The sequence below is a fragment of the Zalophus californianus genome, chromosome 9 (assembly GCF_009762305.2).
Source record: "Zalophus californianus isolate mZalCal1 chromosome 9, mZalCal1.pri.v2, whole genome shotgun sequence".
NCBI lineage: Eukaryota > Metazoa > Chordata > Mammalia > Carnivora > Otariidae > Zalophus > Zalophus californianus.
The window spans coordinates 25,137,209-25,163,834 of NC_045603.1; the positions used below are offsets into that span (position 1 = coordinate 25,137,209).

Below are 26,626 nucleotides of genomic sequence, written 5' to 3' on the forward strand. Positions count from 1 at the left end.
ATCAAAGCCAAGAAATGTGTTTCAGCCCGCAGCATAGGCCTGGTTAGTCACAAGGTGTCTCATTCCCTTTGCTTAGTGATTAGTGCCAATGAGACAGAGACGACTTTTACTGGAGGCTTTGAGAAAATGTTTTCTCTCCTGAGAGCCACAGTAGCCAGGCTTTCTCATCTACCTATTTGAGGTGAATGAGGAGGAGGTATAGAGTACCTAGGGCTGTTGACAGCCAGCCCAACCCACTGGGGAATCTGGCCTTGGTGGATGCCAACACTGGATGACAAAGCAGAGGGAAGGAGGGAATCTGAATCTTCAGCATTATTGAGCTACTGGAAAAACCCATCCTGAAGCCTGTCCTTCTGGTGAATGTCCAAGGGTGAGCTAATATACTTCCTTATTTCTACAAGCCGATTTTAGTCAGATTTTGAAATCTGTAACTGTTGGCATCTTCCCTACCTCAGCTGTTTCTGAGGTGCTGTACTGGTACATCAATATCCCATGTAGTCCTGTATTCAAAGACTTCATCTAGTTGGGAACGTGAAATGGCCATTACTGTGCCAAGCGTGTGTCCTAGAGGAAAGCACCATATAACCACAGCACCTTTGGATCATCAGGGAGGCTTCCTGGAAGAGGTGACTGAGCTGGGTTTTGAGTGTTGGCAGTCAGAGAGAGAAGGGAGGAAGAAGGAGAAATGTAAGCTAAATGTCAATGTCAGAAGACATCTGTGCCAGGAAACCAATTCTCCATTTGTCCATTTCTATCATTAAATAAATGGTGACCAAGATGGCCCTGGTCTTTGCCCTCACAGCTTATAGCTTAAGTAGGGAGTAGGGCCAGAGGATTAAACAAACAATAGCAATGTGCAAGGAGGAAGAGGGAAGATTGGGAGGTAAGTAGAGGCCAGATCATCAGCAAGAGCCTGAGAATTCATGCTAATGGTACAGTAGGGGGAACAAAGCTCTACCAGCACAGCACACCTCAGATCTCGAGGGTGGGTGAGCCAGGACGGATTGCCATGGCTAATTGATGGTTTCTGCACTCTGGGTGCCAGGTTCCTGATGCCTGCAGCTGCTGTAATAGAACCACTTGGAAAAGATGTACCTTCATAGTTTGGAATAACTTTCCACCGGATAAAAATCTAAGGGGCTGGCATTGACTTTATCCTTTAACTGTTTATTATAATAAAGACCAAGATGCTCATGCTTGGGGGGAGATCTGGCAAAAACAATCTAAATTTTAAAAGTACTGTGTTTCACCAGAGTTCCTTTCAGGAGAACCTGCTTTTAATACGCCCTGGCTTTGACTCTACTTTTGGAAAGTCAGTCTTACCGCCCTAATTGGATTGTAAATTCCCCGAAGGCAGAACCCAGTCTAGCACCAGAATTTCAGAGATGGAGGGAATCCAGCCTCTGCAGATAAAGAGTTCAAGAAGAAATCAAAGGCCAGATGTCAAGCCCCAGATGGGTGTTTCTTCCAGGATGCCACGTTGCCTCACCTTTTTCCCATGGCATCTGGCGCGTGCACCCTCAATTCAGTGGGAGTGATATTGCACACAGTGAGGCAAAAATTGGTTCTTGGGATGCAGAAAAACTTGCATATTATGATGGTTTGTGGTCTTTTTCCAAAGTTCAACCCTATCTGATAAAATCTTATTCCTTAGGGAGAAATTAAGTTTTCTCCCGTAGGGGTGTGGCCTGATAACTTAAAAAGGTTGAGAAAAGAAACACTGATCTAGCCCAATGGGGAGCACACAGCAAGGGTCTTCACATCTCACTTACTGCCCTTTGTGAGATTTTTCCTCCTGGACTTCTAGCACCCGATACCTCCTACTCTCCACCAAAGGAGTGGTTCGAGGTATCTTGCCAGAGTCCACTCATATAACACGTTTGAGTGCCTACTGTGTACACTAAAACCAGATTAATTTTTTCTACAATACTCTTGTCCTGGTCCTAACTTGTTCAGAAATTTTCAGTGGCTTTTCCTGACTTGAAGAATGAGGTTCCTACTAGTGAGGCTGAAATTCAAAGCCCTGTGAAATCTGACCCAGCCCTAGCTCCCCAAGGAGCTAGGAGGGTTCATTGATGATCTTCTGAACACTTCATATTGTTTCATCCTAGAGCCTTTCTCTCTCATCAAAATCCTTCCAACCCCCAAAGCTAAGAAGGCAGCCCACCTCTCCACTCAACCATGGAACTGTTTCTTCGGTTGTACTTTTCCAATGTACTCCCCCATGAGCATCATCCTTTGGCATTATATTAAATTCATATGCTCTTTTCAATCCACAAAACAAGTGTTTTCCTTAACACTGCCTTCCTGGGTTGGCCTACTTAGTGTGTTTTAATTAAGTAATTTTCACTGTGACTACCAGTATGTTTGTGCATTCATGAATTCATTTACTGATCACCTGCTATGAACCAGTCAACACATTAGATCCTGGGGCATGAGGAGGGCCCTGCCCTCGACTAACTTACATTCTAAAGGGAAAGAGAGTTAAGTCACAGTGCCATGAAGGATGGGCACACGGTAGGGGAGGGACTAGCTCTGATTTCCCAGATAGAGAAGAGCGGGAAAGCAGTCCAGGTAGAGGGAACAGTGCTGCAACGCCTGGGACAGCAAAAGCAAACAGTGTTTTGAGGCACAGTGTGAAAGCCAGTGTGGCTAGGGTCTAGACCGCAGACTCCAGCACTTCTCAGACTTTAACAGGTGTACAAATAACCTGGCCGCTGGTTAAGACACAGATTCTGATTCAGCAGGTCTGGGGTGGGGCCGAGGTTCTCATTTCTAGCAAGCTCTCAAGTTGCAAGGGCTTACAGGACACTGGCCTGGGAAGACTAAGGCAGTTCTGGGTGGGTATCTCCTTTCATTTGAAAAAGACATTAATGCTATTTGTTTAAAGTGAATGTCTCCTAGAGGGAGAATAGGATGCATTTCACCTTCTTATTCCATGGGTATAAAGATAGACTTCTGTGTTTGAACGGACCTCGTATTTAGTTTAGGCCTTTATATCTATCGCCTGCATCCCAAACTCCTACAATTGAGTAGGTGCTTGGTCATAGGGGAGGCATCACCCACAACACCCATGCACCTCCCACACCCCCCTCAAGACTCCTTAACCAAGCATATGAGGGACAAAGCTCTGATGACCCCATGTTACTAGACAGTGACAGCAACGTGCACTGTTACCCATAACCTCTCAACAAGGAGAATTTGATTTGATTTAAATGGAATACAGTAAAGCCTCATTGATTCAGCCATTTTTAACATGAAATGGGTGATAATTTGGTTAATCTTTACTTCTCAAATCATTTATTCATAAACAGGACAAAGTTGAATAATACCATTGTGATTATAAGGATGATTAAACATTGAAAAACATTTCTATGGCTTTAGAAACACCTATTTATACCGTCATCCACAATTTCTTTATGTGTAATTATGTAATTTGTTCATTTCCTAAAAAGCTGTAGAAGGTAATACCACCAATCTACTTCCGGGCCTGGAAACAACAATAATAGTGACAACACATATTTATTGAGAGCTATACAAATTTTGTTATACATTTGTAATATGAATAATCAAACTCTTAAAAATGATTTTTAAAAATTACATTATCAGATTTGGTCCAAATGCACCCATTCTAGGAAGGCCCCCGTCCCCATGTATAAAATGACGAGTCTTGAACTCTGCTGTGAAGTGCTACTCTTAGAGTCAAGAAGAAATTAGAAATAGAAGGACACCCTCCCTCAGGGGACACTCATGCATTTGAAGAGCTTCTAGAAAGGCAAACTATGTGGGGAAAAGGACAAACTAGCTGCTTATAATAGAAGGCTACATTTGCTTAATTTGGGGCATATCACTTGGATTTCTCACCATCCCATAGTTTAAAAACGGAAACTTGAAAAGCACAAACAAAATGGGAATTTCAAACCATGTCTACCTAACTGCCAGTTGCTTTTCCCCACGAAGGCATTCTGATGATACTCTACCATATTAATCTTCAAAATATTTGTAATAAATCTCTGTGAAATGATTTAATGTTATGAGATTATGATCCAATTGATTTACCTGCTTATATGTCCACGTGCACATGTTAAATTAAAAGAAATTAATGACTTGGTTTTTTTCAAGTGGATTAACAAAGCACTGAAATATATTTAAGTGACATCACTCTGGTAAATTACTATGGTATTTTAACTTTTACTGCAACTGCATTGACTTATATAGTCGAAAGGTCTTCTCTTTCCTTTCAGATCTTTCATTTTTTGTAGATGACTTTTCCTTTAGCTACAACATATTCAATTAATTCATGATGGCCTCCAAACTGGTAAATCAAATGTTCCCATCTAGAAAGAAATCAAACATACTTTAATGCATACAAGCCAAAATGATCACTTTGTCAATAAATGCTAATTTAGAAATACATTCTCCAAAAATTTCTTTATACCCTTTCACTGATATTCAGGCTTTTTAAAAAAATAGTAGATTACTATGATAACTAGCCTATGACTTAAATATTGTTTAATGGTATTGTTGAAGTATTTGACCTTAAACTATTTGATCCGATTAAGCGATATACAAAAGGTGACATCAGCATTATTTTCAATAGAGTGAAGAGTAGAATTACAGAGTCGCTTTCTTCGGTTGAGCTTGAGGACCAAAGAATGCAATAGACCTGCTAGGGTCAAGGATTTATGACTTTCAGATTTAGAAAAATAAGACTCAAATTGTTACATCGGAGATGCAGTTGGCAGCCAACTGTGTGTGAGTAATACGAACCCAGGAGCAGGAAAACGGAAACAAGGCTTTTGGGGTCTGGTAGGAGTGAGAAGCCAGAGAGGTAATGAATCAGACGCGGGGTGACCAGCCGGAGTTGGGACATGCACGGCCCAGCACCAGCTGTAGGTCAGAACTCCAGCAGAAAAACAAGAACACAAGCCAGGGGGCACAAGTCCAAAGTCTGGGTAAACAGAACAGAAACCTGGAGATCTATGACAGATAGAAGACAGATGAAGAGACCGGACAAGCTGGTCTGTCTACCCTGTGTGGTTTAGGACTTGTAGGGAGGCTTGCTGGTTAGAAAGGGGTGATGATAAAGGAGATTGGGGAGCTTCTGGGCCTACACAGAGCCAGATGCTAATATTGAGCTGAAAAGCCATTTAAACCCAGCCTATATTACAAGGGGCACAAAATAAAATAGCTCCGTTGGAAGAACACTCGCCTGGACGAATTGATGATAATGAGATCTCCCTGTTTGCCAACTTCCAGAGATCCATGTGTGTCAGATTTTCCCAGGGCATAAGCTGCGTTGATGGTGGCAGCGGCCAAAGCTTCAGGCATGGACATTCTCATGTTCACACAGGCTAGGTGCATGACCACTGGCTAAGGCAGGGAAGAATGGTATTAGAGGAAAGAAAATGGTAACTGCTACCTAGGACATTTCTCAACACAGCACAACCAATAATGGAAATTAAATGTCTGGGAGGAACTGGCTAAACTGGTATGAGAACATTTTAATTTACATGTAAAGATTCTTATGCTTTGGAAAAGATTCCTTTATTAGAGAGATTACCTCCCCCACCCCCGGGTATTGAGTATTTATTTACAACTTTTCAAGACCACTGGCTATGTAAGATGAAAGCCCACCTCCATGTTTATTTACTAAAACTTTGAGCTTATGTTATCCTCCAAGACGGAGTAAGTTATCATCAAACCACAACGCCCAAGGCTGAATCAAAAAGATTATGCAGATAGAACTTTCTCTCCTAGAGGCATTCTACGTGGTACAGAACTATCCAATGACCCTGCTGTCTACACTGTTTTTCCTGTTTCACAAGAAAATCGTTTTAACAGTTAGTGAACTATTTTTAAGTTATTCATACACGTGGTGGAAGATGGTTTCTCTCCTTAGAAAGTCACATTAAAAATAATTACCATTGAAAAGCAATATGCATTCGGGTTGAAATCGCTGCCCAGAGCAACGATTACCCCTTCATCCAACATCTTCCTAGCGCGAGGCTGCTTTAGTCTAAGAGGAGGGGAAAAGAAAGGAAGATGTCAGTCTCTGGAAGCAGAGTTTCTGCAGATTAGATATTCAGAATGGAAGCCAACTTAAGATACCCAACCCCTCTGTGTTCTGGAAGAAGAAAGAGACACTCAAGTTTAAATGAAGAGTGGTGAAGTCAGGTGGAACCCCGGGACGCCTGATTTTTATCTCTGCTTTTGAAATGACTTGCCTATGATTAATTTCTTTAATTTGGGAGCATTTATTTTAGCATTTATTTTTTTATTTTAGCAATCTTTATATACTTTCAGAGATTCTTGCTAAGGAAGAAAAATATAACTTAGTTTTTTTTTTTTCCAAATGTAACACACTTTTTTTGACTCCCAAATATAAACAATGAGGTTAAAATAATGCTATTTTTATTAACTTCCATTTTGCAATTTTTTTTATTCCTCTCTCTCCCCCTCCTTGGGGGTGGGGAAAGCTCTCAAACATTTTTGGTAGGCCCTTTAAAGTCTTGAAGGCCCAAGAATCTAATACATAAAATGTCTGTGCTTCTTCCTGGGTTGCGTGTCTCCTTAATCTCCTTAGCAAAATATTGTTCTTTAGGACATGACTCAAAAGTTATGTCAGGGATAAACAAAGCCAAACACTAGCTAAATGGGTGAAGACAGACTGTATTCAGTAATAACTACTGCAAATGGGAAAGGGTCCAGTGTGTGGTCTGGACTCAATTTTGATTTGCAGTAACTGGGCATTTTAAAGACAGAAAGAGGAAGTCGGGAGGAAAAAGGGGCGGGTCCTTGAGAAGACAATCCTGGGTGGTAGAAGATTTATATCTTAAAGGAGCAGAGAAAGGATTTATAATTGCAATTACAACTGCAATTTGTAAAGTAACTGCTCTAAGAGGGGCCTATCTGCCAATCAGTGGGTTTTGCTGGAACAAACAGTAAATTCCCCTGGCAGGCTGGGCTTTCTCAGGCAGGCATTGTAAGGGGGCCTGGGTCATCCTAGGCAGACAGCCCTGAGCTTTCAGAAACTATGCTAGTGTTTATTCAAGGCTCACAGTGTTGGGGGGAGGGGGATAGATGAAAGCAGTTGTCTGAGAGTCTACAGGTTTATAGGCCAAGATGGAGCTTCTTGAAACATTCACGGTCGATGACTGACAATCGGCAGGACTACCTAAGATAATGTTCCTCAACCAGGACAATGTATGAGAGGAGTTGGGTGAAGCAGGGATAAGAGTGAGGAAAGGTAGAACTTAAAATTTCCCCACAGTTCATTCTTTTTTTTTTTTTTAAGATTTTCTTTATTTATTTGAGAGAGAGCATGAGAGGGGAAGAGAGGGAGAAGAAGGCCCATCGTGAGGCCCAATCCCAGGACCCCGAGATCATGACCTGAGCTGAAGGCAGACGCTTAACCCACTGAGCCACCCAGGCGCCCCTCCCTCCCACAGTTCATTCTGACGGCCTCCCCTCCCCTTCCAGAGATGTTTAAGGAGGAAAAAAAAAAAAAGTGAGGCTGTAGACGTATCAAGGGAGTTCCAGAAAAACTGAGGTAAATGTATCCTGAATAAATTTAAACAGTACCACACAAAGATGCATATAATAATGATTAAAGGAAGTGGCATAAGGCCACTGTTATTCCAGAAATGAGAGTCAAGAGAATTCAGGGCCCAGCAGGGAGCCCTGCAGGTTGCTCTTGTTGGAGAGCTCAGAAAAATACCGGAACAGAGAAGCCAGAGAGAAAAGTGGGGCCTTCTCTGCAATGTTTCCTGTTGTCCAAATTGTATGGTCAACCCATCCCGCGGTGAGCACAGATGGCCGCTGCCTCTGGCGTAGGGACAAAGTTCGGGCTTTTACTGCTGAGCCGCCCTTCACGGTGCAAGTCTCAGATTTTTGCTCCATCTTTAAGAGATTCAAGGGGAGGTAAAGGAACCCTTTTTTTGTCAAACGTTATTCCTCAGGTGATGGAAAATTAACCAGATTAAGTATTGATTGATGACTTAATTGATGACTACTGAGACTTGATAGAAATGCCAAGATACCAGGAACGGTTATTGATTGGTATTTCCTGGTTGCAATCTACATTATGTCTACTCTTTAAATTAAGAGAACAGTAATAATAAGAGAAATGTATAATATGACCCCTATGTGTATAACATCATAATATATTTGAGAAAAGTACTGCAATATTCCTCTCTTCTCTCTTATAAAAGTTACTTGAAGGGGCCTGGGTGGCTCAGTCAGTAAGCATCCACTCTTGATTTCGGCTCAGGTCATGATCTCATGGTGGTGAGATCGAGCCCCCTGTCAGGCTCCGCACTGGACGTGAACAATCTTTAGATATTCTCTCTCTCCCTCTCCCTCTGCCCCCAGCTCACGCAAACTTGGGAGTGCCCTCACTCCCTCTCAAAAATTAAATAAATAAATAAATAAATAAATAAATAAATAAATAAATAAATAAAAGTTACTTGTAGCCTGGCTTTTCCATCCCTGAGGCAGAGTGTCTCAACCTTGGCACAGTTCATAATTGTGGTTGGATAATTCTTAGGCAGGATAATTCTTTATGGTGGGAGGTGGTTCTGTGCGCTGTGGGACCTTTAGCAGCTCGAGCCTCTACCTACTAGATGCCAGTAGCGCCCTCTAGTGGTGACAACCAAACTGCAGTCATAAAGATGGGCTATGGACTGGGTGTATTCAATCCATAGAGGGCAAACAGCAAAATTCCTGGAAAGATTTCACAAAACATACTTAGATGTCTCCTCCTTCCTCCTTCCTCCCACCCCCGGGGATTTATGAGGACTGTGGGGCCCACTTGCATCCTCTTAGTAAAAAACAGCTCCTTCAGATTCTGAACACTGCTTGATATCCCTAACATCTGATGCATGTTTTTTAAAGTAGAAAGCCTATTTCATTATTTCTAGTCATAAAAGTAATGCATATTGATTTTTTAATTAGAAAATTCCAAAAATGAGGGGAAAAAAAAAGAGAAAGCTCCACTCTTTCCAACAATCTCACCACTCAACGGACATTTGGGTCTAAGCGTTTTCCTGGACCTCACTCCAGAACTGGCATCTTCCATGAGCTCAGTTTTCCTGATCTGCATTTTTAAGGAATGTGGAAGGGCAATGAAATAAGACTTAGGCCTCTGGGTCTGTGTCCTCGCAGCTGTCACCCACCAGGGTAGCTCACCTCAGCATGTAGGCCGTGGTGGGCAGAAGGACGGCCGAGCACCTGGCCATTGCCATGGCAACGATGCCCTCATCACTCACTTCTTCCAGGTGACTGATCGCCTGGGCTCCCAGCTCAGCCCCGAGCTAAGCGGAACGGGCAGAGAGAAAGGTTTCACCAACAGCAACAACAATCAACAGAGGGACAGAACATTGGTTTCCCTGCAAAACTAAACAGCACTGTTTGTCATTAAAATGTGTTGGCAACTGCCTCTGCCAAGCACAAGCCCCCAGAGGGGTAAAAGGTTTGTGATGGACATTCATTTGAAAATTAGCTAGTGTGCTACTTCAAAAACTATCCTTAAATCCAAGTGCTTACTGGGGCGCCTGGGTGGCTCAGTCGTTAAGCATCTGCCTTTGGCTCAGGTCATAATCCCAGTGTACTGGGATCGAGAACCACATTGGGCTCCCTGCTCGGCAGGAGGCCTGCTTCTCCCTCTCCCACGCCCCCTGCTTGTGTTCCTGCTCTCGCTATCTCTCTCTCTCTCTGTGAAATAAATAAATTTTTAAAGATCTTAAGAAAAAAAAGAAAAAAAGTCTGGGCTCAGCTGTTAGAAGAAAACCAGGGGGAGGTAACGCTATGATGATAATGAGAACATGGCATCAAAGTGGGTTTCTTCTCAGCATGACACATTTACACACACACACACACACACACACACAGTGCCCCAGGCTGAAAGGTGATTATGTTAAGCATTCCAAGGAAAGAGAAAGGAGACTCATTGTCGATCTTACCCCGTGGCCCAGGGAGGCAGCGATGCCCATGCCAGGGCAGGAGGGAGCCGGCCCCTCGTCAGCAGCTAGCTCGGGTCTAAGAGCATTCTGGTTTGGTGCTCTGGGGAGTCGGATGCTCCACAGACTCTGCTCCCCAGGCAAGCTTCCTTCTAACCTTGGAATCACCTTCACTTTCCCAAACTCGATTTGGTCATCCTGGGTATTGACCTCTGTTTAATTCACCAGTTCACTCTCTACAACCCAAGTATCTTGTTGACCACCCAGCTCACATTCATTCAACAAACATTCCACAAATATTTACTCAGGAAAGGCCACCTGTCTACCAGGCACTGTGCTAACCTCCAGGGATAGGGCTGTGAAGGCACAGGGACAGTCCAGGAGGGATCTCAGAGACAATTTGAACACGGTGGGACAGGCAGAGGAAGGGACTGTAACTCATTCTTGGAGAGGTTTGGGAAGGATGCCAGAGAAGTGGTAGCTAAGAGGAAACACAGAGCGGAGTTAGAGTTAGCCAGGCAAGGGGTGTTCAGATGAGAGAAGGCACGTCCAGAGGCGTGGGATATCGGGTGTCCTAACACTATTTATGGTGGCTGCCCATGGTCAAGAGGGCAGGGGACGGGAAGGGGGAGGAGAGAAAGAGGAAGATGGGAGGCAAGCAAGAGCTAGATCCGGGGAAGCCTATGGCTGTGGAGTTTGAAATTTGTCCTGCCAGCTTGGGTGAGCCTTTCAGTGCTTTCCAGCACCAGAGAGGAAGAGAAGATGCACGGAGGGCAGGGATTAAAGGAACAGATTAAAGTGCGGGCAAGCTTGGACACAGGGAGAAGAGCTATTGCAGGAGTCCAGCTGAGAGCCGCTGATGGTGGTCTGAACTAGGCGGTGGGCGGGGAGAGAAGTGGACCTAGACATCCTCAGCAGGCAAACCTGGAGGCCTTGCTGGTTAACCGAAATGTGACAGGCAAGGGGGAGAGGAGACCAAGTGACATCCAAGTTTTTCGCTTAGGCAATCTGTACATAATGGGGTCATTCACTGGACAGGAAACACAGGACCAGATCTGGAAGCGATATTAAGAGGTCACATTGGACGTGTTGTGGTGGAGACACGTGTGGAGTGTCCACATCTGTATTTATGCCCCAAGGGCAGTTGTTTATTTCACTCTAGGGCTTAGAGAGACATCTCGACTCACAACTGCGGGGACTGTGTCTGTCTTACTCACTGCTGAATTCTCAGTGCCTGGCACATAGCAGACACTCCAGTGTTTGTCGAAAGCATGAATAAATGAATCTGAGCAAGACACAGAGATCAGAAGAGCATCCTGTGACTATTAATGGTGTGCTCTAGCAACGTTCACCTGGATGCTGCCACAGACAGACCCTAGCAGCTACATGTGCAATCGGTCGACTCTGCCAGTGTGGCTTTGTGTGCCAACCAAAATAGGGTATGGATTTGCTAAACAAGATCACAAAAGTGCTTCTTTTTCTACTAATCCCACCAGCCGGCGATCATACAAGTAAATGAGCAGCAAAAAAGTAAATTTCTAACAGAGGTCTGGGATTTCAAGGCTCTACCGGACCAATCCACACATTGTTCAGACAGATTTCCCCATTCTCTGTCTTTTCAGAAGGCTCCTCCCACCTCTGAGAAAACTAATTAAGTTTTCCATAGCATGAGTGTTAACAAAGGAAAAGCAAAAGATCAACCACACCTCGGCAGCCTTCATCGGGTGCAGCTCATCCCCATGGAAGTTAATCTGTAATCCCATCTCTTTTCCACTTTGAAGAATCCTTCTGGTGGAGCTGAGATCAAAGACGCCCTTCTCACAGAACACATCTATATTGTCCACATGGATTTCCCCACTTCTGCCAAGCTCCTTCAGCTTCGGGAGGTGGCTATTGATGATTTCATCAGCAGCCTCCGGAGCAGTCTTTCCTCTGGGGGAAGAAAATGAGGTTACATGGGGGTTCTTCTTTTTTTTTAATTAAAGAAAGGGTTTTCCGGCACTCGAAGAATCTCACAAACTATAGGCAAATGACCTCAAGCCTCAAAAAGGTAGAGAAATAATCAAAGCAATAACTCAAGAGTCTTAACAATGAGGACACAGCAGAGATGTTGGCAAGACCTCTGTAGGCACTGACTCTGTACACAGAGACTCAAAGGGCTCATCCATTTCTGCCCCAGCCGTGTTGCCTTCGAGAATGTCAGCAAGGCCAGCCGGCTGAAAAACTGAATCTGCTTGCCAAGGACACTTAGAGGGCATCCTGGATGCTTCCCTAACAACACAACTGTATGCTTCTTAGCTGGCCCTTGTGATCACTCTGCCTTTTTCTTCTACACTGTTTCTAGAAGCATCTGCCTAAGGCTTCTTGTCTTACCATTTGGAACCACGGGGAAAGAGGATTGTGGGAGGCCCTGAAATTCTCTCTCAGATTCTGCGGTAGTTATAGATCAGAAAGGGCTGGGCTTTTGAATTCAAATAGACACAGAGCTCTACTATTTGCTGGCTATGTAACTTTGGACACATCATGTAGCCATCATTTGGCATCCTCTGAGCTGCAGACTGTATCGCTGGGGATCAAGACACAGACCTCAGAGACTCATTGGCAGATGGGAGAAAATTTCTGTAAAACTTTAGTCCTATATTTGGCACACAGAAGTCTCTTGCTCAGCAAAAGCCATTTTGGTGGGAAGACAGAAGTTAACCGTGAGGAGACAGGCGCTCACATATGTTGTTCCTAATTCTCAAAACAATCATATAGAATTATGTGTTATTTAGCTATTTTACAGATGTTCAAAAAAGTTGAGTGATGCCCTCAAAATCATGCAGTGGGAAAGTAGCAAAGCTGGATTCAAACCCAGATCTGGTATGGCTCCAAAGCCTAAGACTTCTCTACCATGTTACACTGCTATCATCCACCTTATGTTCTGTTTGAAAAAAAAAAAAATGTTTTCTATAGATGGATATCCCAAAAGTCTCAGTGCAGTTTTAAGTTTTAATAATTTCAGAAGTACAAATGCTAAAAATGTACAAAAACATCATTGGAAATATTATTTGTTTCTTTTCTACTTAATTAATTTTGTGAATTTTTAATAACAAATTTGTTAATTTTTTATTTTCTCTGATTGAAAATGGTAAACAAAAAGTTATCATTAAACTTATTTTTCAAATTGCACAAAACTAAATAAATGTAAAAATGTTATGAAACTTTCAAATAATTTCTGTAAGCCTGTAGCACTTATGTATCTAAGTTACCAAAACTCAAAACAGCGCTAAGACTTTGCCCTGTTAATTTTCAAGTCCTGGATTTTTTTTTTAAGATTTTATTTATTTATTTGAGAGAGAGAGAGAGAAAATAAGAGCAAGGGGAGGGAGAAGCAGATTCCCTGCTGAGCAGGGAGCCAGATTAGGGGTTAGATCCCAGGATGCTGGGATCATGACCTGAGCCAAAGGCAGGCACTTAACCAACTGAGCCACCCAGGTGCCCCCAAGTCCTAGATTTCTTTTGAACCTTTTAGTTCTGGAACTGTGGGCCTTTGGCTCTAGAAATTCCAGGACAGATAAGATGCAGATGCAGATGCAGAAAGGACAGAATTCTCTACAAGAAAGCTATATAGGAGAAACTTTAAATAAAAGGAAATCTAAAAAACATTTACAAGAAAATGAACATGTCTGCTGCTAAACAGATGAATGAAAATAAAAACTATTCTGCGTCATCTTGACTTAAAGATTTGATCTATCTCCTACAGAGTGTTACTTTTAATCTCTAAAGTGCGATTATGTGGTCATGGGCAACTATTTAAAGTAATAAATATCTGGGGTGCCTGGGTGGCTCAGTTGGTTAAACGACTGCCTTCGGCTCAGGTCATGATCCTGGAGTCCCGGGATCGAGTCCCGCATCAGGCTCCCTGCTCCGCGAGGGGCCTGCTTCTCCCTCTAACCCTCCCCGTTCTCATGTACTCTCTCTCTCTCATTCTCACTCTCTCAAAATAAATAAATAAATCTTTAAAAAAAATAAAGTAATATCTGTTATTTTAAAGGATCTAGTAGGCGGCATTGCTTTCTGTTAACCGAAAGAATTTTGAACATCTCCTCTTCCTCCTTCATCATTAAGGGACTAGCAAATGGATGGGTCTGGTGGGGATCACCTTCCTAAAACTACCCTTGCGAGGGGCACCTGAGTGGGTTGGTTAAGCGTCTGCCTTCGGCTCAGGTCATGATCCCAGGGTCCTGGGATCGAGTCCTATATCGGGCTCCCTGCTCAGTGGGGAATCTGCTTCTCCCTCTACCTCTGCCCCTCCCCCCCGCTTGTGCTCTCTCTCTCAAATAAATAAATAAAATCTTCAAAAAAAAAAACCACTCTTACGAGATGACTATTACAATCAGAACACCTTTCTAATGGCTTCTACTGAGCTCTCTCTGCAAGAACTAAAGTATGGATGCACCTCCACTCCCCACCGCCCCCCCCCACCGCAACACATCCCCACTTAGGTACCAGCTGACCCCTTCCTTGTTTTCAAAGCCCCCTCAATGCCCCAAGTCAAGTGCGCAAGCTGAGGTTACTTTGGCACCGAGTGAGCCCCGCAGTAGGTGGCTGAGATGCCTATGGGCAGCTGCCGCCGGGCACGCTCAATCACGCGCAGCATCTTGAGCTCTGTCTCCAGGTTGAGGCCGTATCCGCTCTTGCACTCCACCAGCGTGGTCCCTGCCCTCATCATGCGCTGCAGCCGCTCCTGGAAGGAGCAGAACAGCTCCTCCTCCGAGGCTTGGCGAGTGTGCTCCACGGTGAAGTTGATCCCTCCTCCAGCCCGGTGAATATCCATGTACGTGGCTCCTGCCAACTGAACACAGGGCTCCCCCTCAGGTTGGGCAAGGGCGGGAGGTTGCAGGCAGCTCCACAGAACCTCCACCCGGAGTGATGTTCAAAATGATATGTCAGGGACACCAGCCGATCAGAAAGGATGCTGGGGTACATGGCCATGAAGCCCCCACCCTGCCAGGGCATCTTAGGAAGGACTCGGGAGGGCAGAAATGGGAAAGGTCAGGTGGGGAGCACTTAGGGTCTCACGCAGCAGCGGCAATTTACCAACCAGCCCGGAAGTATTTCAGTATTTTAACAACCCAGCTGGCTCCAGTGTGCACCAGCTAAGTCTCTGTCTAACCCTAGCTCCTATGAGAAAACAAAGCTTAGGCAATTCGGGAACCCCACTACAGTTATTCCAAATATCCACCAAAGAGCCCCGGGGGGTTTCCACCTCTCTGTGTCTGGCCACTAGAGTTTGGGGTCTGACCTCTGTCACTCAAGCAAAGAAGCTCTTCCTGGGATCCCACTGGGCTCCAGTTACTCTGGGCAGCAAGGAGTGTGACACAAACAAAGTATACCAGCCCGGGGTCTCCCAGCCAGAGTTGTCATCTGGGTTCTGCCAAGGTGAGCTGGAGAACTCACCCCGCACCCTTCCCTTCTCTGGACCTCACGTTCCCCATCTATGTAATGAGATGCTTGGACTGCAAATCTCTAGGGTTGCTTTTTGGCTCTGCAATTGTGTGCTTTAATAAAGAAGTCTTAAAAACAGCTCTAGTTTGTTGAAGAAGGTACCCTCTGAAGAAAATTCTTAGCTGTTAGGGTATACACTTGAAAAAAAAAAAAAAAACAATGCGAAGAAAAGACACGGAGAAACCTTAAATGCATATTGCTAAATCAAAGAAGCCAATCTGAAAGGCTATATACTGTATGAATCTAACCAGATGATGTTCTGGAAAAGGCAGTACAATAGACAGTGAGGGGCGCCTGGGTGTCACAGTCAATTGAACATCTGACTCTTGGTTTCGGCTCAGATCATGATCTCAGGTCGTGAGATCAAGCTCCACATCAGGCTCTGGGCTCAGCGCGGAGTCTGCTTGGGATTCTCTTTCTCCCTCTGCCCCTACCCCCCATCTCTAAAATAAATAAATCTAAAAAAAAAAGAAAGAAAGAAACAGTGAAAAGGTCAGTGGTTATCAGGGTTCAGGGAGGGACGGATGAATAGGCAGAGCACACAGGAATTTTAGGGCAGTTCAACCATACTATATGATACTATAATGGTGGATATGTGTCATTATACATTTGTCCAAACCCACAAAATGTGCAGCACCAAGAGAAAACACCAGTAAGAACTATGGACTCTGGATAACAGTGATGTGTCAATGTAGGCTCATCAGCTGTAACAAAGGTACTGCTCTGGTGGGGGATGTTGATCATAGCGGGGGGCTGTCCATGTGTGGGGGCAGGTATGTGGGAAATCTTTGTACCTCTCACTCAACTTGGCTAGGAACCTAAAACTGCTCTAAAAAATAAAATCTATTAGAAAGAAACAATGTGAAAATGGCTCCAACCATAGATTTGAGGGTTGGCCCTGGCTAATTAATGACTTGTGACATAGACTACACTTTATGTTTCTTAATAAGTCTCATTTTGGGGGGAAAAATACAAGACTTAATTTATTTTTATGATTAGCAATATATTTTTCCAAGTTTGAACCAATGAATGGTGTGTTTCAAACTGTATCCTGGAGCCCCTTCAAAGACCCCCCAGGGGTGGAGAAGTGAAATGGGAGAAGGGAAAGAGAGGAGGAACTAGTGAGCAAGGCAGGTCAGCTCTGTGTTTGGGTCTTAGGGGTTTTTTGGTAAGATTTTATTTATTTATTTGAGAGAGAGAGAGTGAGGCGGGGAGGGGCAGAGGAAGAGGGAAAGGGACAAGCAGACTCCCCGCCAAATGCTGAGGCCAACCGGGGGCTCGATCCCAGGAGCCTGACATCAGGACCTGAACCGAAGTCAGACGCTTAACCAACTGAGCCACCCAGGCGCCCCAAGGCAGCTCAGCATTTTTTTAAAGGGAGGATTCTAAAACACACATACATACATACGTAAGGATTCTACAGCTAAAAATCTTTGAAAACTATTATAATGATTGCTGGGCCTGTGCAAAGTATTTGGATAGTTATAAGTTAGTTTTTTTTGCAATTTATTTTCCATAGTCCAGGCCAGTAAAAATATCCATGAAAAAGAAATGGTAGGCATATGTTGCAAAGCCTGATAGCCTATCAACTCTTTAGAAAAAGACCTGTCTGTATTTGTGCCTTATTTTGATTTGTCATCATTTACTGCAGTTACCTTCATGGCAAACTCGTGAACTCTTTCACCAGCCCATACTGGATGTGTGTGTGCATCCACCAAACCTGTAATCAATAAATCAAATCATCTTTAAAGCTGAGAAACAGAAAGCCCTTAGATAGCAGGTAGACTATCCCGTACCACTCTTGGGAAAACAAGATGATGGTCAGCCATCTTGGAGGAGGGTGGGGGACGAGGAATTTGTCTGTAGGTTCCCTCCACAGACAGGAGACAAGAAGACTCTCGGCATGGTTGGTCTAGAAGGCTTTACTGGAAGAGGGTGACTTGGCATGATGAGAATATCCATTAAAGAAATACAGCTCCTTTTGCCCACTAAGTCCACGCTCACCAAGCAAGCTTTTCAAACAGGATGTCGTATCTATTAGTTGAGCAAAACCACGGACTATATCACCAAGGAATAATCTGGGTGTGAAAACAGAATACAATCTCTCCCAACTTTGAGAAGGAAAAATATGAAATCAGAAATATGAATCTTCCTTCAAAAAAGAAATGTAGTTTAATTGAAGAGAAACTATAAAGCAATCGTGTGAACCGTTTGTTTATCCAAACGGTTCACAACTCAAGTGAAGTGTGGCTTTCCATAATATTTAAAATACCTGGATTAAATGGATTAAATCCATAATATTAAAATACCTGGATTAAGTGGATTAAATGTCTCATTAGTGGTTCTGATTGGACGAAAAATCAAGAATCTCTACTCAGATCGCTTTCTAGTATTTTCTGCTCTTTTTCATAAGCTTGCACTCTGACTTTATTTCCTGACTCCCAAGAGTTGGAAAATAGAAGCTCTATCAGATACGCATAGTAGACATTTTAAAAATATAAATCTTAGCTTCTATGTTTTGTGTAGGACTCAAAATTTGTGAAACTCATTTCAGAGGATTTCATGAAGCCAGAAAACATAATGTGGGAGATGATGGTTAAAAAACCGATTTTGTTGTCAATCATTAAGATATAAATAAACTTCAGTGAAATCTCTAGGGATTCCCTCCTCCCCTACTTTTTGGCCTAGAGATGTGTTGTTTCACACTCCATGTAAATTTAGAATCTATTCTAGTATTAGAAGCAGCAGCTTGCCCTCTCTGCATCCCATATGAAGTAGATTAGTAAAGTTCTTCCAACAGCTTTTGAACCTAAACACAACACAACCGGTTTCTCTTCAGCATGTGAGTGGGACAAAGTGACATAAGGAGTGGGTTTGATTCCCAGCTTGCCCTTTCCCTGTCCAGCAATCTTGGGTAAGATATTTCATCCCTAAACTGGAGTATTCTAATCCGTAACATGTAGATAAGGATACTTACCTTACAGGGCAGTTAGAAGGATTCAAGGTGAAAACATGTTTGCAAAGCACCTAGACATTCAGTAGTAGAAATTCAATGCATGGTAGCTATTATTATATTTTAATATTATTTTGAGACCCTATTTAAAAGAAGCTGCCACTCTTCCTCTTTACATTACTAAAACTAGTTGCAGAGCTTTACTGAAAAAAAAGGTTAATACCTGGCAAGATGCATTTCCCAGAACAGTCAATTCTTTCTTCGAACGTTTCTTCGGAAAACATTTTTTGGATCGCATCAGCAGGACCAATGGCTTTTATAAGCCCATCCCTGAAGAAAAATCAAGAAATAATTACCAAAGTTTGGGGAAATACTGTGGAAAAGCTGACTAAGGATTTAAAATATGTTGCCCATGTCTTTTGGTATCAGTCAACATATATTCTATTTCCTTCTTGCATCTGTGTCTTTGAAGAAAATAAAATGACTGCAGCCGCATGGAAGCCAAAGAGTCAAATCATATGTATATTTAGAGATGGCTAGTTGTTCCCCAAGATCAATGTTCCCTTTTCCCCACAGTGCTAGATTCCTAAATTTTAGCTGAACACATGAACACCCAGAATAAAGCCTACATTTCTGGGTTTCCCGTCATCCAGGTGCCGCCATGTGACTAAATTCTAACCAATAGGTCTGTTTTCTCGTCCTATTTTCCACTGTCTGGAAGGTAGACGCCATAAGGAGAGGTGGAGTAGCCATCTTGGATGACGGAGTGAGAAAGGGTTGTGCAGAGCAGAGGAACATAGTAGGGCCTCAGAACTCCATAGAGTATGGCCATCAATTAGCCCTGGATTCCTACCTCTGTGCACTTCTGTGCACAGATGGGGCTGAGTGGGGCAAACCTCTCCCCAGTTAACTGGTTTTTAACAAATTTTTAACAGTAACACTGGGAATGTTTTTATCCCTTTGTTAATTAAAAACACACGGTCCCTAAAAGCTGGACTCTTGCACAACCCTAAGCAGCCTCAGATAAGGGCTGAGGCCGTCTTGCGCGACCGCGGTGCGGCGGGGCTCTCCAATTCAAATCGGCATCGGAACCCCACTCCCACTGCAGGTTCCCCCTCCCAAACTTTGGCTGTTCTTTTAGTCACATCTAGCAGGAAGCACAGAGGGTTAAATGAAAAAACAACTGAAAGTGTCCTCTTTTTCTGAATTTCTTATCAGCCCCAAACCATCACGATCTGAACGTCTTCCGTGGTTCTCAAATTTAGTATACAAAGGGGGTTGGGCTGGAGGGTGTTCTGTAAAAATTCAAAGTCCCAGAACTCCACCCCAGAGATGCTGATTCCAAAGACCTGGGGGTAGAGGGGAAGAGGGACGGGGGTTCAGCCTGAGAGCGTTTGTTTTTTTTTTTCACCGAATGACTACCCGAAGCTGTCACACAAGGTAGGTAGCAACAGGTGCCTGAAAGACAGGCCCGCGGTGGCTCCCTGGATGCGGGAAAGCTTTTACCCGCTTCCCTCCACAGCGCCCAAGTTAGGGAAAGGGGGCCAGGCCTGGCCTCGGCTGCCCGGTGCCCCCAGCACGCGGCCACTTACGTGCCCACCACGAGGCTGGCGCCCTCCAGCACGGCCAGGCTGCGCAGCGCGTCCCGCGCCAGGAAGCGCTCGCCGCGGCCGCACACCATCACCACTTGCCGCGCGTTCTCCAGCAGGAGGCGGTGGCCGCCGGCCATGTCGCCGCGCGCCGCGGGTGTCCGGGAGGCCGCCGGGCCCGAGCGCGGGGCAGGCGGGCGGGCGGGCGGAGGAGGGCGCGGGTCGGCGGGCGGCGCCGCGGGGCAGGGAGGGTGGAGCCGGGGCGGGCGCTCGCCGCCGCCGCCCTGCCCAGATGCCCCGGAGAGCGCGCCTCCCCCAGGCCGGCGCCGCGGCAGCGCGGGTGCCAATAACCCGAGTGTGGATTAGTAATAATCGCGATCATGGAATCTCTTTTTTGGTCGCCCAATGTTCTGGGTAAATGTCGTGGAGACCACTGTCCCTAATTTCTAGATTAGGAAACTGAAGCTGGGTTACCGGGCTCCGTTGACCACAGGGCCAGGCGGAAGGGGGGTCCCCGAAGGGCCAGGGAGCCCAGATGGGGCTGAGTGGGGCAAACCTCTCCCCAGGGGCCGGGGCGGCAACCGAGCATAGAGACCCGGGAGGGGCAGCGTCGGGGAGCCCCTGCCCAGCGGGCTGGGACGCGACGGGCGGCCGGCAGAGGGAACCCGAGGGTGAGGAGGAAGGGGGTGCGGTCGGCGAGTTGCTCCTGGGTCCGCGCGGCCGTGGAGCAGGGTGGCGGGTGCCGCGCACAATTTTCGGTTGGCCAGCTCCGCTCCGGGATCCCCTACCAGAAGGTCCCCGAGATGAGGGGGGATCCTGGCGGGGGAGGATAGAGCCGAGACTAGAGAAACCATTGGTGCCTCTGACCAGCGTCCGCTAACGCCTTCCTGAAGGATAGGTTTGGACCGGCTCCTGGATCCAAACTCTTGCAGGTAAACGTGGTTTCAGCCCCGTGTCCGCCCCCCCCCCACCCCAGCTGTATCTGGGGGCGCCTACTCTCAATTTGCCGCCAAGGTTGGAGACGGAATCAAGTTTATTTAAGGAAGATGGTCTGTAATTCTCACCCACATCTCTTCTCACCTCTCAACTGCTGTGAAAACATTGGCAGGCACTGGGTTTTACGTCTTAATTATTTTATTTTTTTATACACTTTTATTAGACTTGAATCTGCTCCATTTTGCAATTACAGGCATATGTGCAGATTTATGAAGTTGTAGGGGTAAAGGAAGGGGTGACATTATAAAAATATAGAAGGCTTTGGGTTCCATAAACTGGTCTTAACCCCACTCTGTTACTTATGAGCTATTTGACCTTGGGAAATGTCCTTAATTTTCCCAAACCGCAGTTTTCTCATCCATCTTCTCATGGGGTAATTGTTTCTTTCTATTTTATGGACTTGTTTGAGCTTTAGAGAAGATGAAATGGAAAACACTTTGCCCAGTGCCTAGCTCTAAATAATAGGTGTAATTATTATTATTATTATACTATTACTACTGCGGCCGCTGCTGCTGGTTTATTTTCATCCTGTTATTTCTCCCCTTGGTCAGTTAAATTCAAGAGATCTCAGCCAGCAGTTCACAGAATGTACCATGAACTGAAAGCTTTCAAGTTTTGGTGAAGTCAAAAGGAAATGGTCATTCTATTCACGGGGCTGTTGGGTTGTGGGTGAACGGAGTGCGTTGATGACAGTCCAGATATCCAACATGGCCTGAAAAGCCCCTGCAAACAAGAAGTTTGCAGAAGCAAGGACAAGAGTGGGCTTCTCTCCCCCTTGGTCATTTTAAAATACATAGTTTAGATAATTTCCTCAGTGATAACCAACACCCCCATAGCACTTCTCAGTTCACGCAGTACTTTTTACATCATCTTACATTGGCTGTCTTCTCCTGTTCTCCTCCTTCCTCTTGGCCCCCAGGTGTTTTTTGCTTTTTTTGTTTTGTTTTCATTTTGCAAAAGGGGCAGTCAGAAATGTCAACAGGAAAGTCCACACAAAATACGCCAGCAGGGCCTTAAAGGTCGAGCTGAAGGTAATTTCCTCATCCCCGTGCTCTGCTTCTGACCCAGTCAAAAGAGGCAGGTCGTTGAGCAGGCCAAGGACCTAGTGGCTCCTGGCTCTCAGGTAAACAAAAAATTGCTAGCTCTGGTCTCCCTACACCATCCAAGGACACAGTTTACAGCCCTTTCTCCTAGTATTTGTCCAAGTGGGTGGGAAGGAGGTGGGCAAAAACAGAAAGGCTTTAGGTCTGAATCTGTCTAAATCTTTGTTTGCATATGGGAGATAAACAAAGCTTTTTATCTCCTACTGAGAGACTGGAAATCCATTTTCACTGAGTTGCAGAGAGAGTTGTTGAGAAAGTCAAGCAGAAACTGCTTCGAATAATATCTGGTAGATACTGTTATTGTTCATTGTATTTGGAATTGGTCTTGGACTTTGGGATTGGGCATTATAAAACCCCATTCCTCTTTTTCCACTTCCATGAAGCTTGGAATGTTAAGAATGTGCACGAAGATGGGTCAGGTTCCCCACGTTTGCACTGATATTGCTGGTAGATTCCTCTCCAATGAACTGGTTTTGAGAATTTGAGTTCAGGGTTTCTTAGGAAAGCTGGTTGTCAGTTACCCCTCCTTTTCAAATGCTGGTGGTTATTCACAAGACACAGCAGACTAGGGAGAAGACAGATCTGGATATCTGCCTTGAAGAAATTATAGGCAATTATTTCCCTATCAGCCTATCGTGAGTGGGCACATTGCATGCATTGCCTGTGTTTGAAAATTGCAACAAGCCTGTTAAGGAAGATATTAGTGTCCATACCAGATAGAAGAACCTAAGTTGCACTGAGTTTCATTGGATAGGCCTAAGAGAAAGAGCTGATAAGAGCCAGAGGCAGGATTCAAACCTGTCTGCCGTCAAGGCCAAGGTCTTTCCATAGGGTCATCCATGCTACCCCTGTGATGATACGTATCAAAAATCTGACTCAGAGGCCACATATAATTTCATAATGTTAGAAGAATGCTAGCATTAATTAAATCAACCGGTATGGTGTTCACTTGGGAGAACAGTATATTTTACACCCACATCCCTTTAATAGATGTCTAACATATCTCAAATGTAACATGTTCCCAGCTGAACCTTTGATCTTCCCAGTTGCCCCTTCCCCCACAGCCGCTCTGTCTCTATCGATCACAACTCCATTCTTTCTTTCCTGGGCTCTTTATCTCATACCCCACACCCAAACCATCAGCCAGTCCTGTAGGCTCTACTTTCCAAATGTATCTAGAATCTGACCACCTCTCACCACTTCCATTATCTCTTGCCTCCCAATGACTGTAGCCTCCCAACAGGTGGCCTTACTCCACCCTCACCCTCGTGTACAGTCTCTTCCCAGCTCAGCAGACAGAGTGGTCCATTCCAGATTCTCATTTCACTGAGGAAATGACCCACAGGGCCCTCGAGATCTCTCTGAGCTCATCTATCACTCCGTGCTTTGTTCACTATGCTTAAGTTCCACGAATCTCCTTGCTGTTCCTCAAATACACCAGGCATCCTTCCTCTTTAGAATGCTTTCCCCATGGGCTTACACTGCTATGGTGCTCACTGAGCACCTGATGCTGTGCAAAGTGAGGGACACATGTTAACTCACCTAACCATCTCATGAGGTAGATGCTATTCTTATCCGCCCTTTTGAAAGATGGGGAAATTGAAGCGTGGGGATTAAGGAGCATAATGACAGTCCATGCTCTTCACCACTAGCCTCTGCCACCTCTGAAAACAATGGCTTGAAGTCACACATCACCATTTTAAAGCCCTCATTTTTCTGAGCTCTTCATCTTTTTCATCTGTCAGAAGTTGGATTTGAACATATATATATTTTTAAACATATATTTTAGATGTGAATTTGCAGGCATTTGCTATGCAATCCAATGACATTTTCCCTCTATTTCAGTACGGAGCTTTTGTTTAGTCATGCTATTTTTATTTTGTACAACAAAGACATTCACTGACTTTGACTTTCTTTTCCTGATTGGCACATCATATTGGTTTAGTTCAGAGAAACTTATAATCCCTTCTAGGAATAGCTAGCTCTCTTCTTCTCTCTTCTGTTCTTCACCAACCCTTCATTAATCAATAGGGAGATTAAAGGTACATAAGTATAGAAGTATAACAACTTCTAGAGATTACTGGTTCCATTCAACATGTTCTCTGAATTATTGGAGAGCTGGAATCAGAGCTCTAGCAGTTGGTTTAGAAGAATGAAAAATTCTGGTCTTTCTAGGAGGGAAAAGGTGCCAGAAGCCATGGATAAAGATTTTTGTTGCAGATAGACTTAGGATAAAGTGAATGAAAGTAGGGATGGATGGGGGGTGAATTTAGATAGATAAGAGAATTGAAAGATTAAAAGTATGTCAAGAAAGAGGTGAGCAGAATCTTAGGGATTTAGATGAGTACAGCGTGTGTAAATATACAAAAACCTCCTAATATTGGCCATCCATATTCCAAATACATCAACCCAACAGATTGTCATCAGTTTTTCACCGACCCTTCTTTTCCACTGTCAGAATGAACTCAATGCCTGTGGGAAAAAAATCTTCAGTAATCTGAAAAAGTATAATATCAATGACGTAGGTTTTTGTTAATCTTTTTCTTTTACAAGCTTTAACATAATTTCTTTTCTCTTTTTCATTTTTGTTTTTATAATCACTGGAAGTAAAATCACATTCTCCTTGGTCAATATTAGCACAAAATTTCTCCCACTTACTGAGTTTGCTCTGGGTGTTAGGGGTGCCCTGCTTGGTTGTTTATACACATTATGTCATCGCATCCTTTAAAAAGCTTTAAGAGGTGAGATTATATTCCCATTTTATGGAATAGGAACCTGAGGCTCAGAGCTGCTAAGTAATTAAAATGTAGGCCCCACGAAGAAAGGTGTGGTTTTTTTTTTTTTTTTTGTCTTTTGTTATTGTTGTCATCGCTTTTAAATTATCCTGTTTCTGGCATCCAGAACAATGCCTGCACACAGCAGATACTCAATAAATATTTTTTGAATGTTAAATGATCTTGCTCACACATCTGTAAATATCAAACCAACAGGCTTCTCTGTTCCAAAGTCTGGATCTTTAATCATCTTCTACAAATGCCTCTGGGAGTCTCTTCAACGTGGCTCTTTGAGAGAACTGAGGCATAAATTTAAACAGGCAACCTGCAACAGGCTGTTTGTCCCGTTGTCCCTGGTGTGGGCACACCTTTTTATATAAATTCCTGAATATCCTTTTTCTTCCCCCAATGAAAATAGCATTGTTACTTTTTTTATTGTAAAAATTGTGCAAACTCATTGAGAAATAATTAATATTAAAAAAGTGTAAAAATTCAAGACAAGGATTAGGGTGAAGCAACGGAAACATTTACCTTTGGTACAAAACCTAAAGGGGAGGGCAAACACAAACAACATTTTAATTCACTACTTTTAAAAATAAAAGTTAATGCAAAAAATTCCATGATGAACAAAATGTCAAAAAAGTACATAAAGGTGAGATCTGTGGGCCCGGACGAAGGTGTGGCAAGGGAGGGGCTTGCTCTCCGGGTCATGGGGCACACAGTCAGATCCTGTCTGTATTTAAGGTCTTGATATTTTGTTCACCATGGATTTTTTTCCTGCACTGACTTGGAATTTTTAAAAAATTGCATTAACATTTTATTTATTTTGATAACTGAGTTTTGGGGGCCACTTCCTTGAATTTTGCACCTAACCCTAATCCCAAACCTGATAGAAATGCAAGGAGAGGTTGCTCCAAATCAAAGACAACCCCTATTAATGTTGGGTGAACAACTTTTCAAAACATCTGATTTGGCAGGTGTTTTTTTATCCACGCTACCCCCACCTTTTTGAAATATTTTGTTTTTCACTTTTAATATATAGTTAACAGAGGGAATAGTGACTACAGAACTATTTTGAGGGGTCTCGGGGCAATCCGTGTTATGGGTATACCAGAGTTATTTAATCAACTCCCTGTTTATTAAATAACACATCAACAAACATTATTGTACATACTATTTTTGCCCACTTACCCGATTATTTTCTTGGGATAAGTTCCCAGATTTGGAATTGCTGGGCCAAAGAGGTTGTGCTTTTAAAAGCAATGAAGGCTACTTGGAATCACTGGCTGGTGAATTTGCCCCTTTACTCAAGGTTTACAGAATTAATTTTTTTTTTAATTTTTATTTCAATTCCAGTTAGTTAACATGCAATGTTCTCTTAGTTTCAGGTGTACCATTTAGTGATACATCACCTGATGCTCAGGTTTACAGAATTTATTTTTAATGTCTTTCCTTTTCTTTGGACAGGGCCAGGAGACAAAATGTCCTATTTTTTGCCGATATCACTGGCTTCTGAAGGTAAAGAGGAAATCTGTCAATGAGCTCTTACTTTGTGCCTGGTACGGTCGGTCTCCCCAGTAGATCAGGGAACGTAGAAAAGGAAAATACCAAACGACAAGCTTCAGACATGGCCTTTCTACGTAGAGTTTATGAATAGCCTGCTGAGAAGGTTCTCTTCCACTTTTTAATTCTGCAAAGAAAAATCTTCACATCAGAGAGGCAATAAATGGTCATATTTAGCTAGATTGCTAGGGAATTTCAT

At 43.9% G+C, this 26,626-nt stretch overlaps 2 protein-coding genes across 11 annotated transcripts in view; one reads left to right on the forward strand and one right to left on the reverse strand.

Moving 5' to 3' along the window:
- Positions 1–3,503: 3,503 nt before the first annotated feature.
- AMDHD1 (amidohydrolase domain containing 1) lies at positions 3,504–26,538 on the reverse strand. Of its 3 annotated transcripts, none has more exons than XM_027593242.2 (9): positions 26,414–26,538; positions 18,626–18,732; positions 17,105–17,169; positions 14,519–14,796; positions 11,666–11,891; positions 9,190–9,314; positions 5,926–6,019; positions 5,213–5,373; positions 3,504–4,337 (listed from the first exon to the last, which is right to left on the reverse strand). In XM_027593242.2, the coding sequence occupies exons 1-9, from the start codon at positions 26,491–26,493 to the stop codon at positions 4,250–4,252; spliced, it is 1,224 nt and encodes a 407-aa protein (XP_027449043.1). In that variant the 5' UTR covers positions 26,494–26,538; the 3' UTR covers positions 3,504–4,249. The 3 variants fall into 3 exon arrangements, with proteins under 3 accessions (XP_027449043.1, XP_027449042.1, XP_027449044.1); XM_027593241.2 differs by lacking the exon at positions 26,414–26,538 and adding an exon at positions 19,995–20,166; XM_027593243.2 differs by lacking the exons at positions 9,190–9,314; positions 26,414–26,538 and adding an exon at positions 19,995–20,166 and having other exon boundaries at positions 11,664–11,891.
- Positions 20,286–26,626, forward strand: part of CCDC38 (coiled-coil domain containing 38) — an 83,262-nt gene continuing 76,921 nt past the window's right edge. For 4 of the 8 annotated variants that reach the window (XM_027593238.1, XM_027593236.2, XM_027593233.2 and 1 more), the window contains exons 1-2: positions 20,288–20,923; positions 26,332–26,382. In XM_027593238.1, the coding sequence (XP_027449039.1) occupies positions 26,346–26,382 (37 nt within the window). In that variant the 5' untranslated portion in view covers positions 20,288–20,923; positions 26,332–26,345. Of the gene's footprint in view, positions 20,924–26,331; positions 26,383–26,626 lie in introns of all 8 variants that reach the window. The other 4 variants (XM_027593240.2, XM_027593234.2, XM_027593239.2 and 1 more) reach the window with 4 other exon arrangements.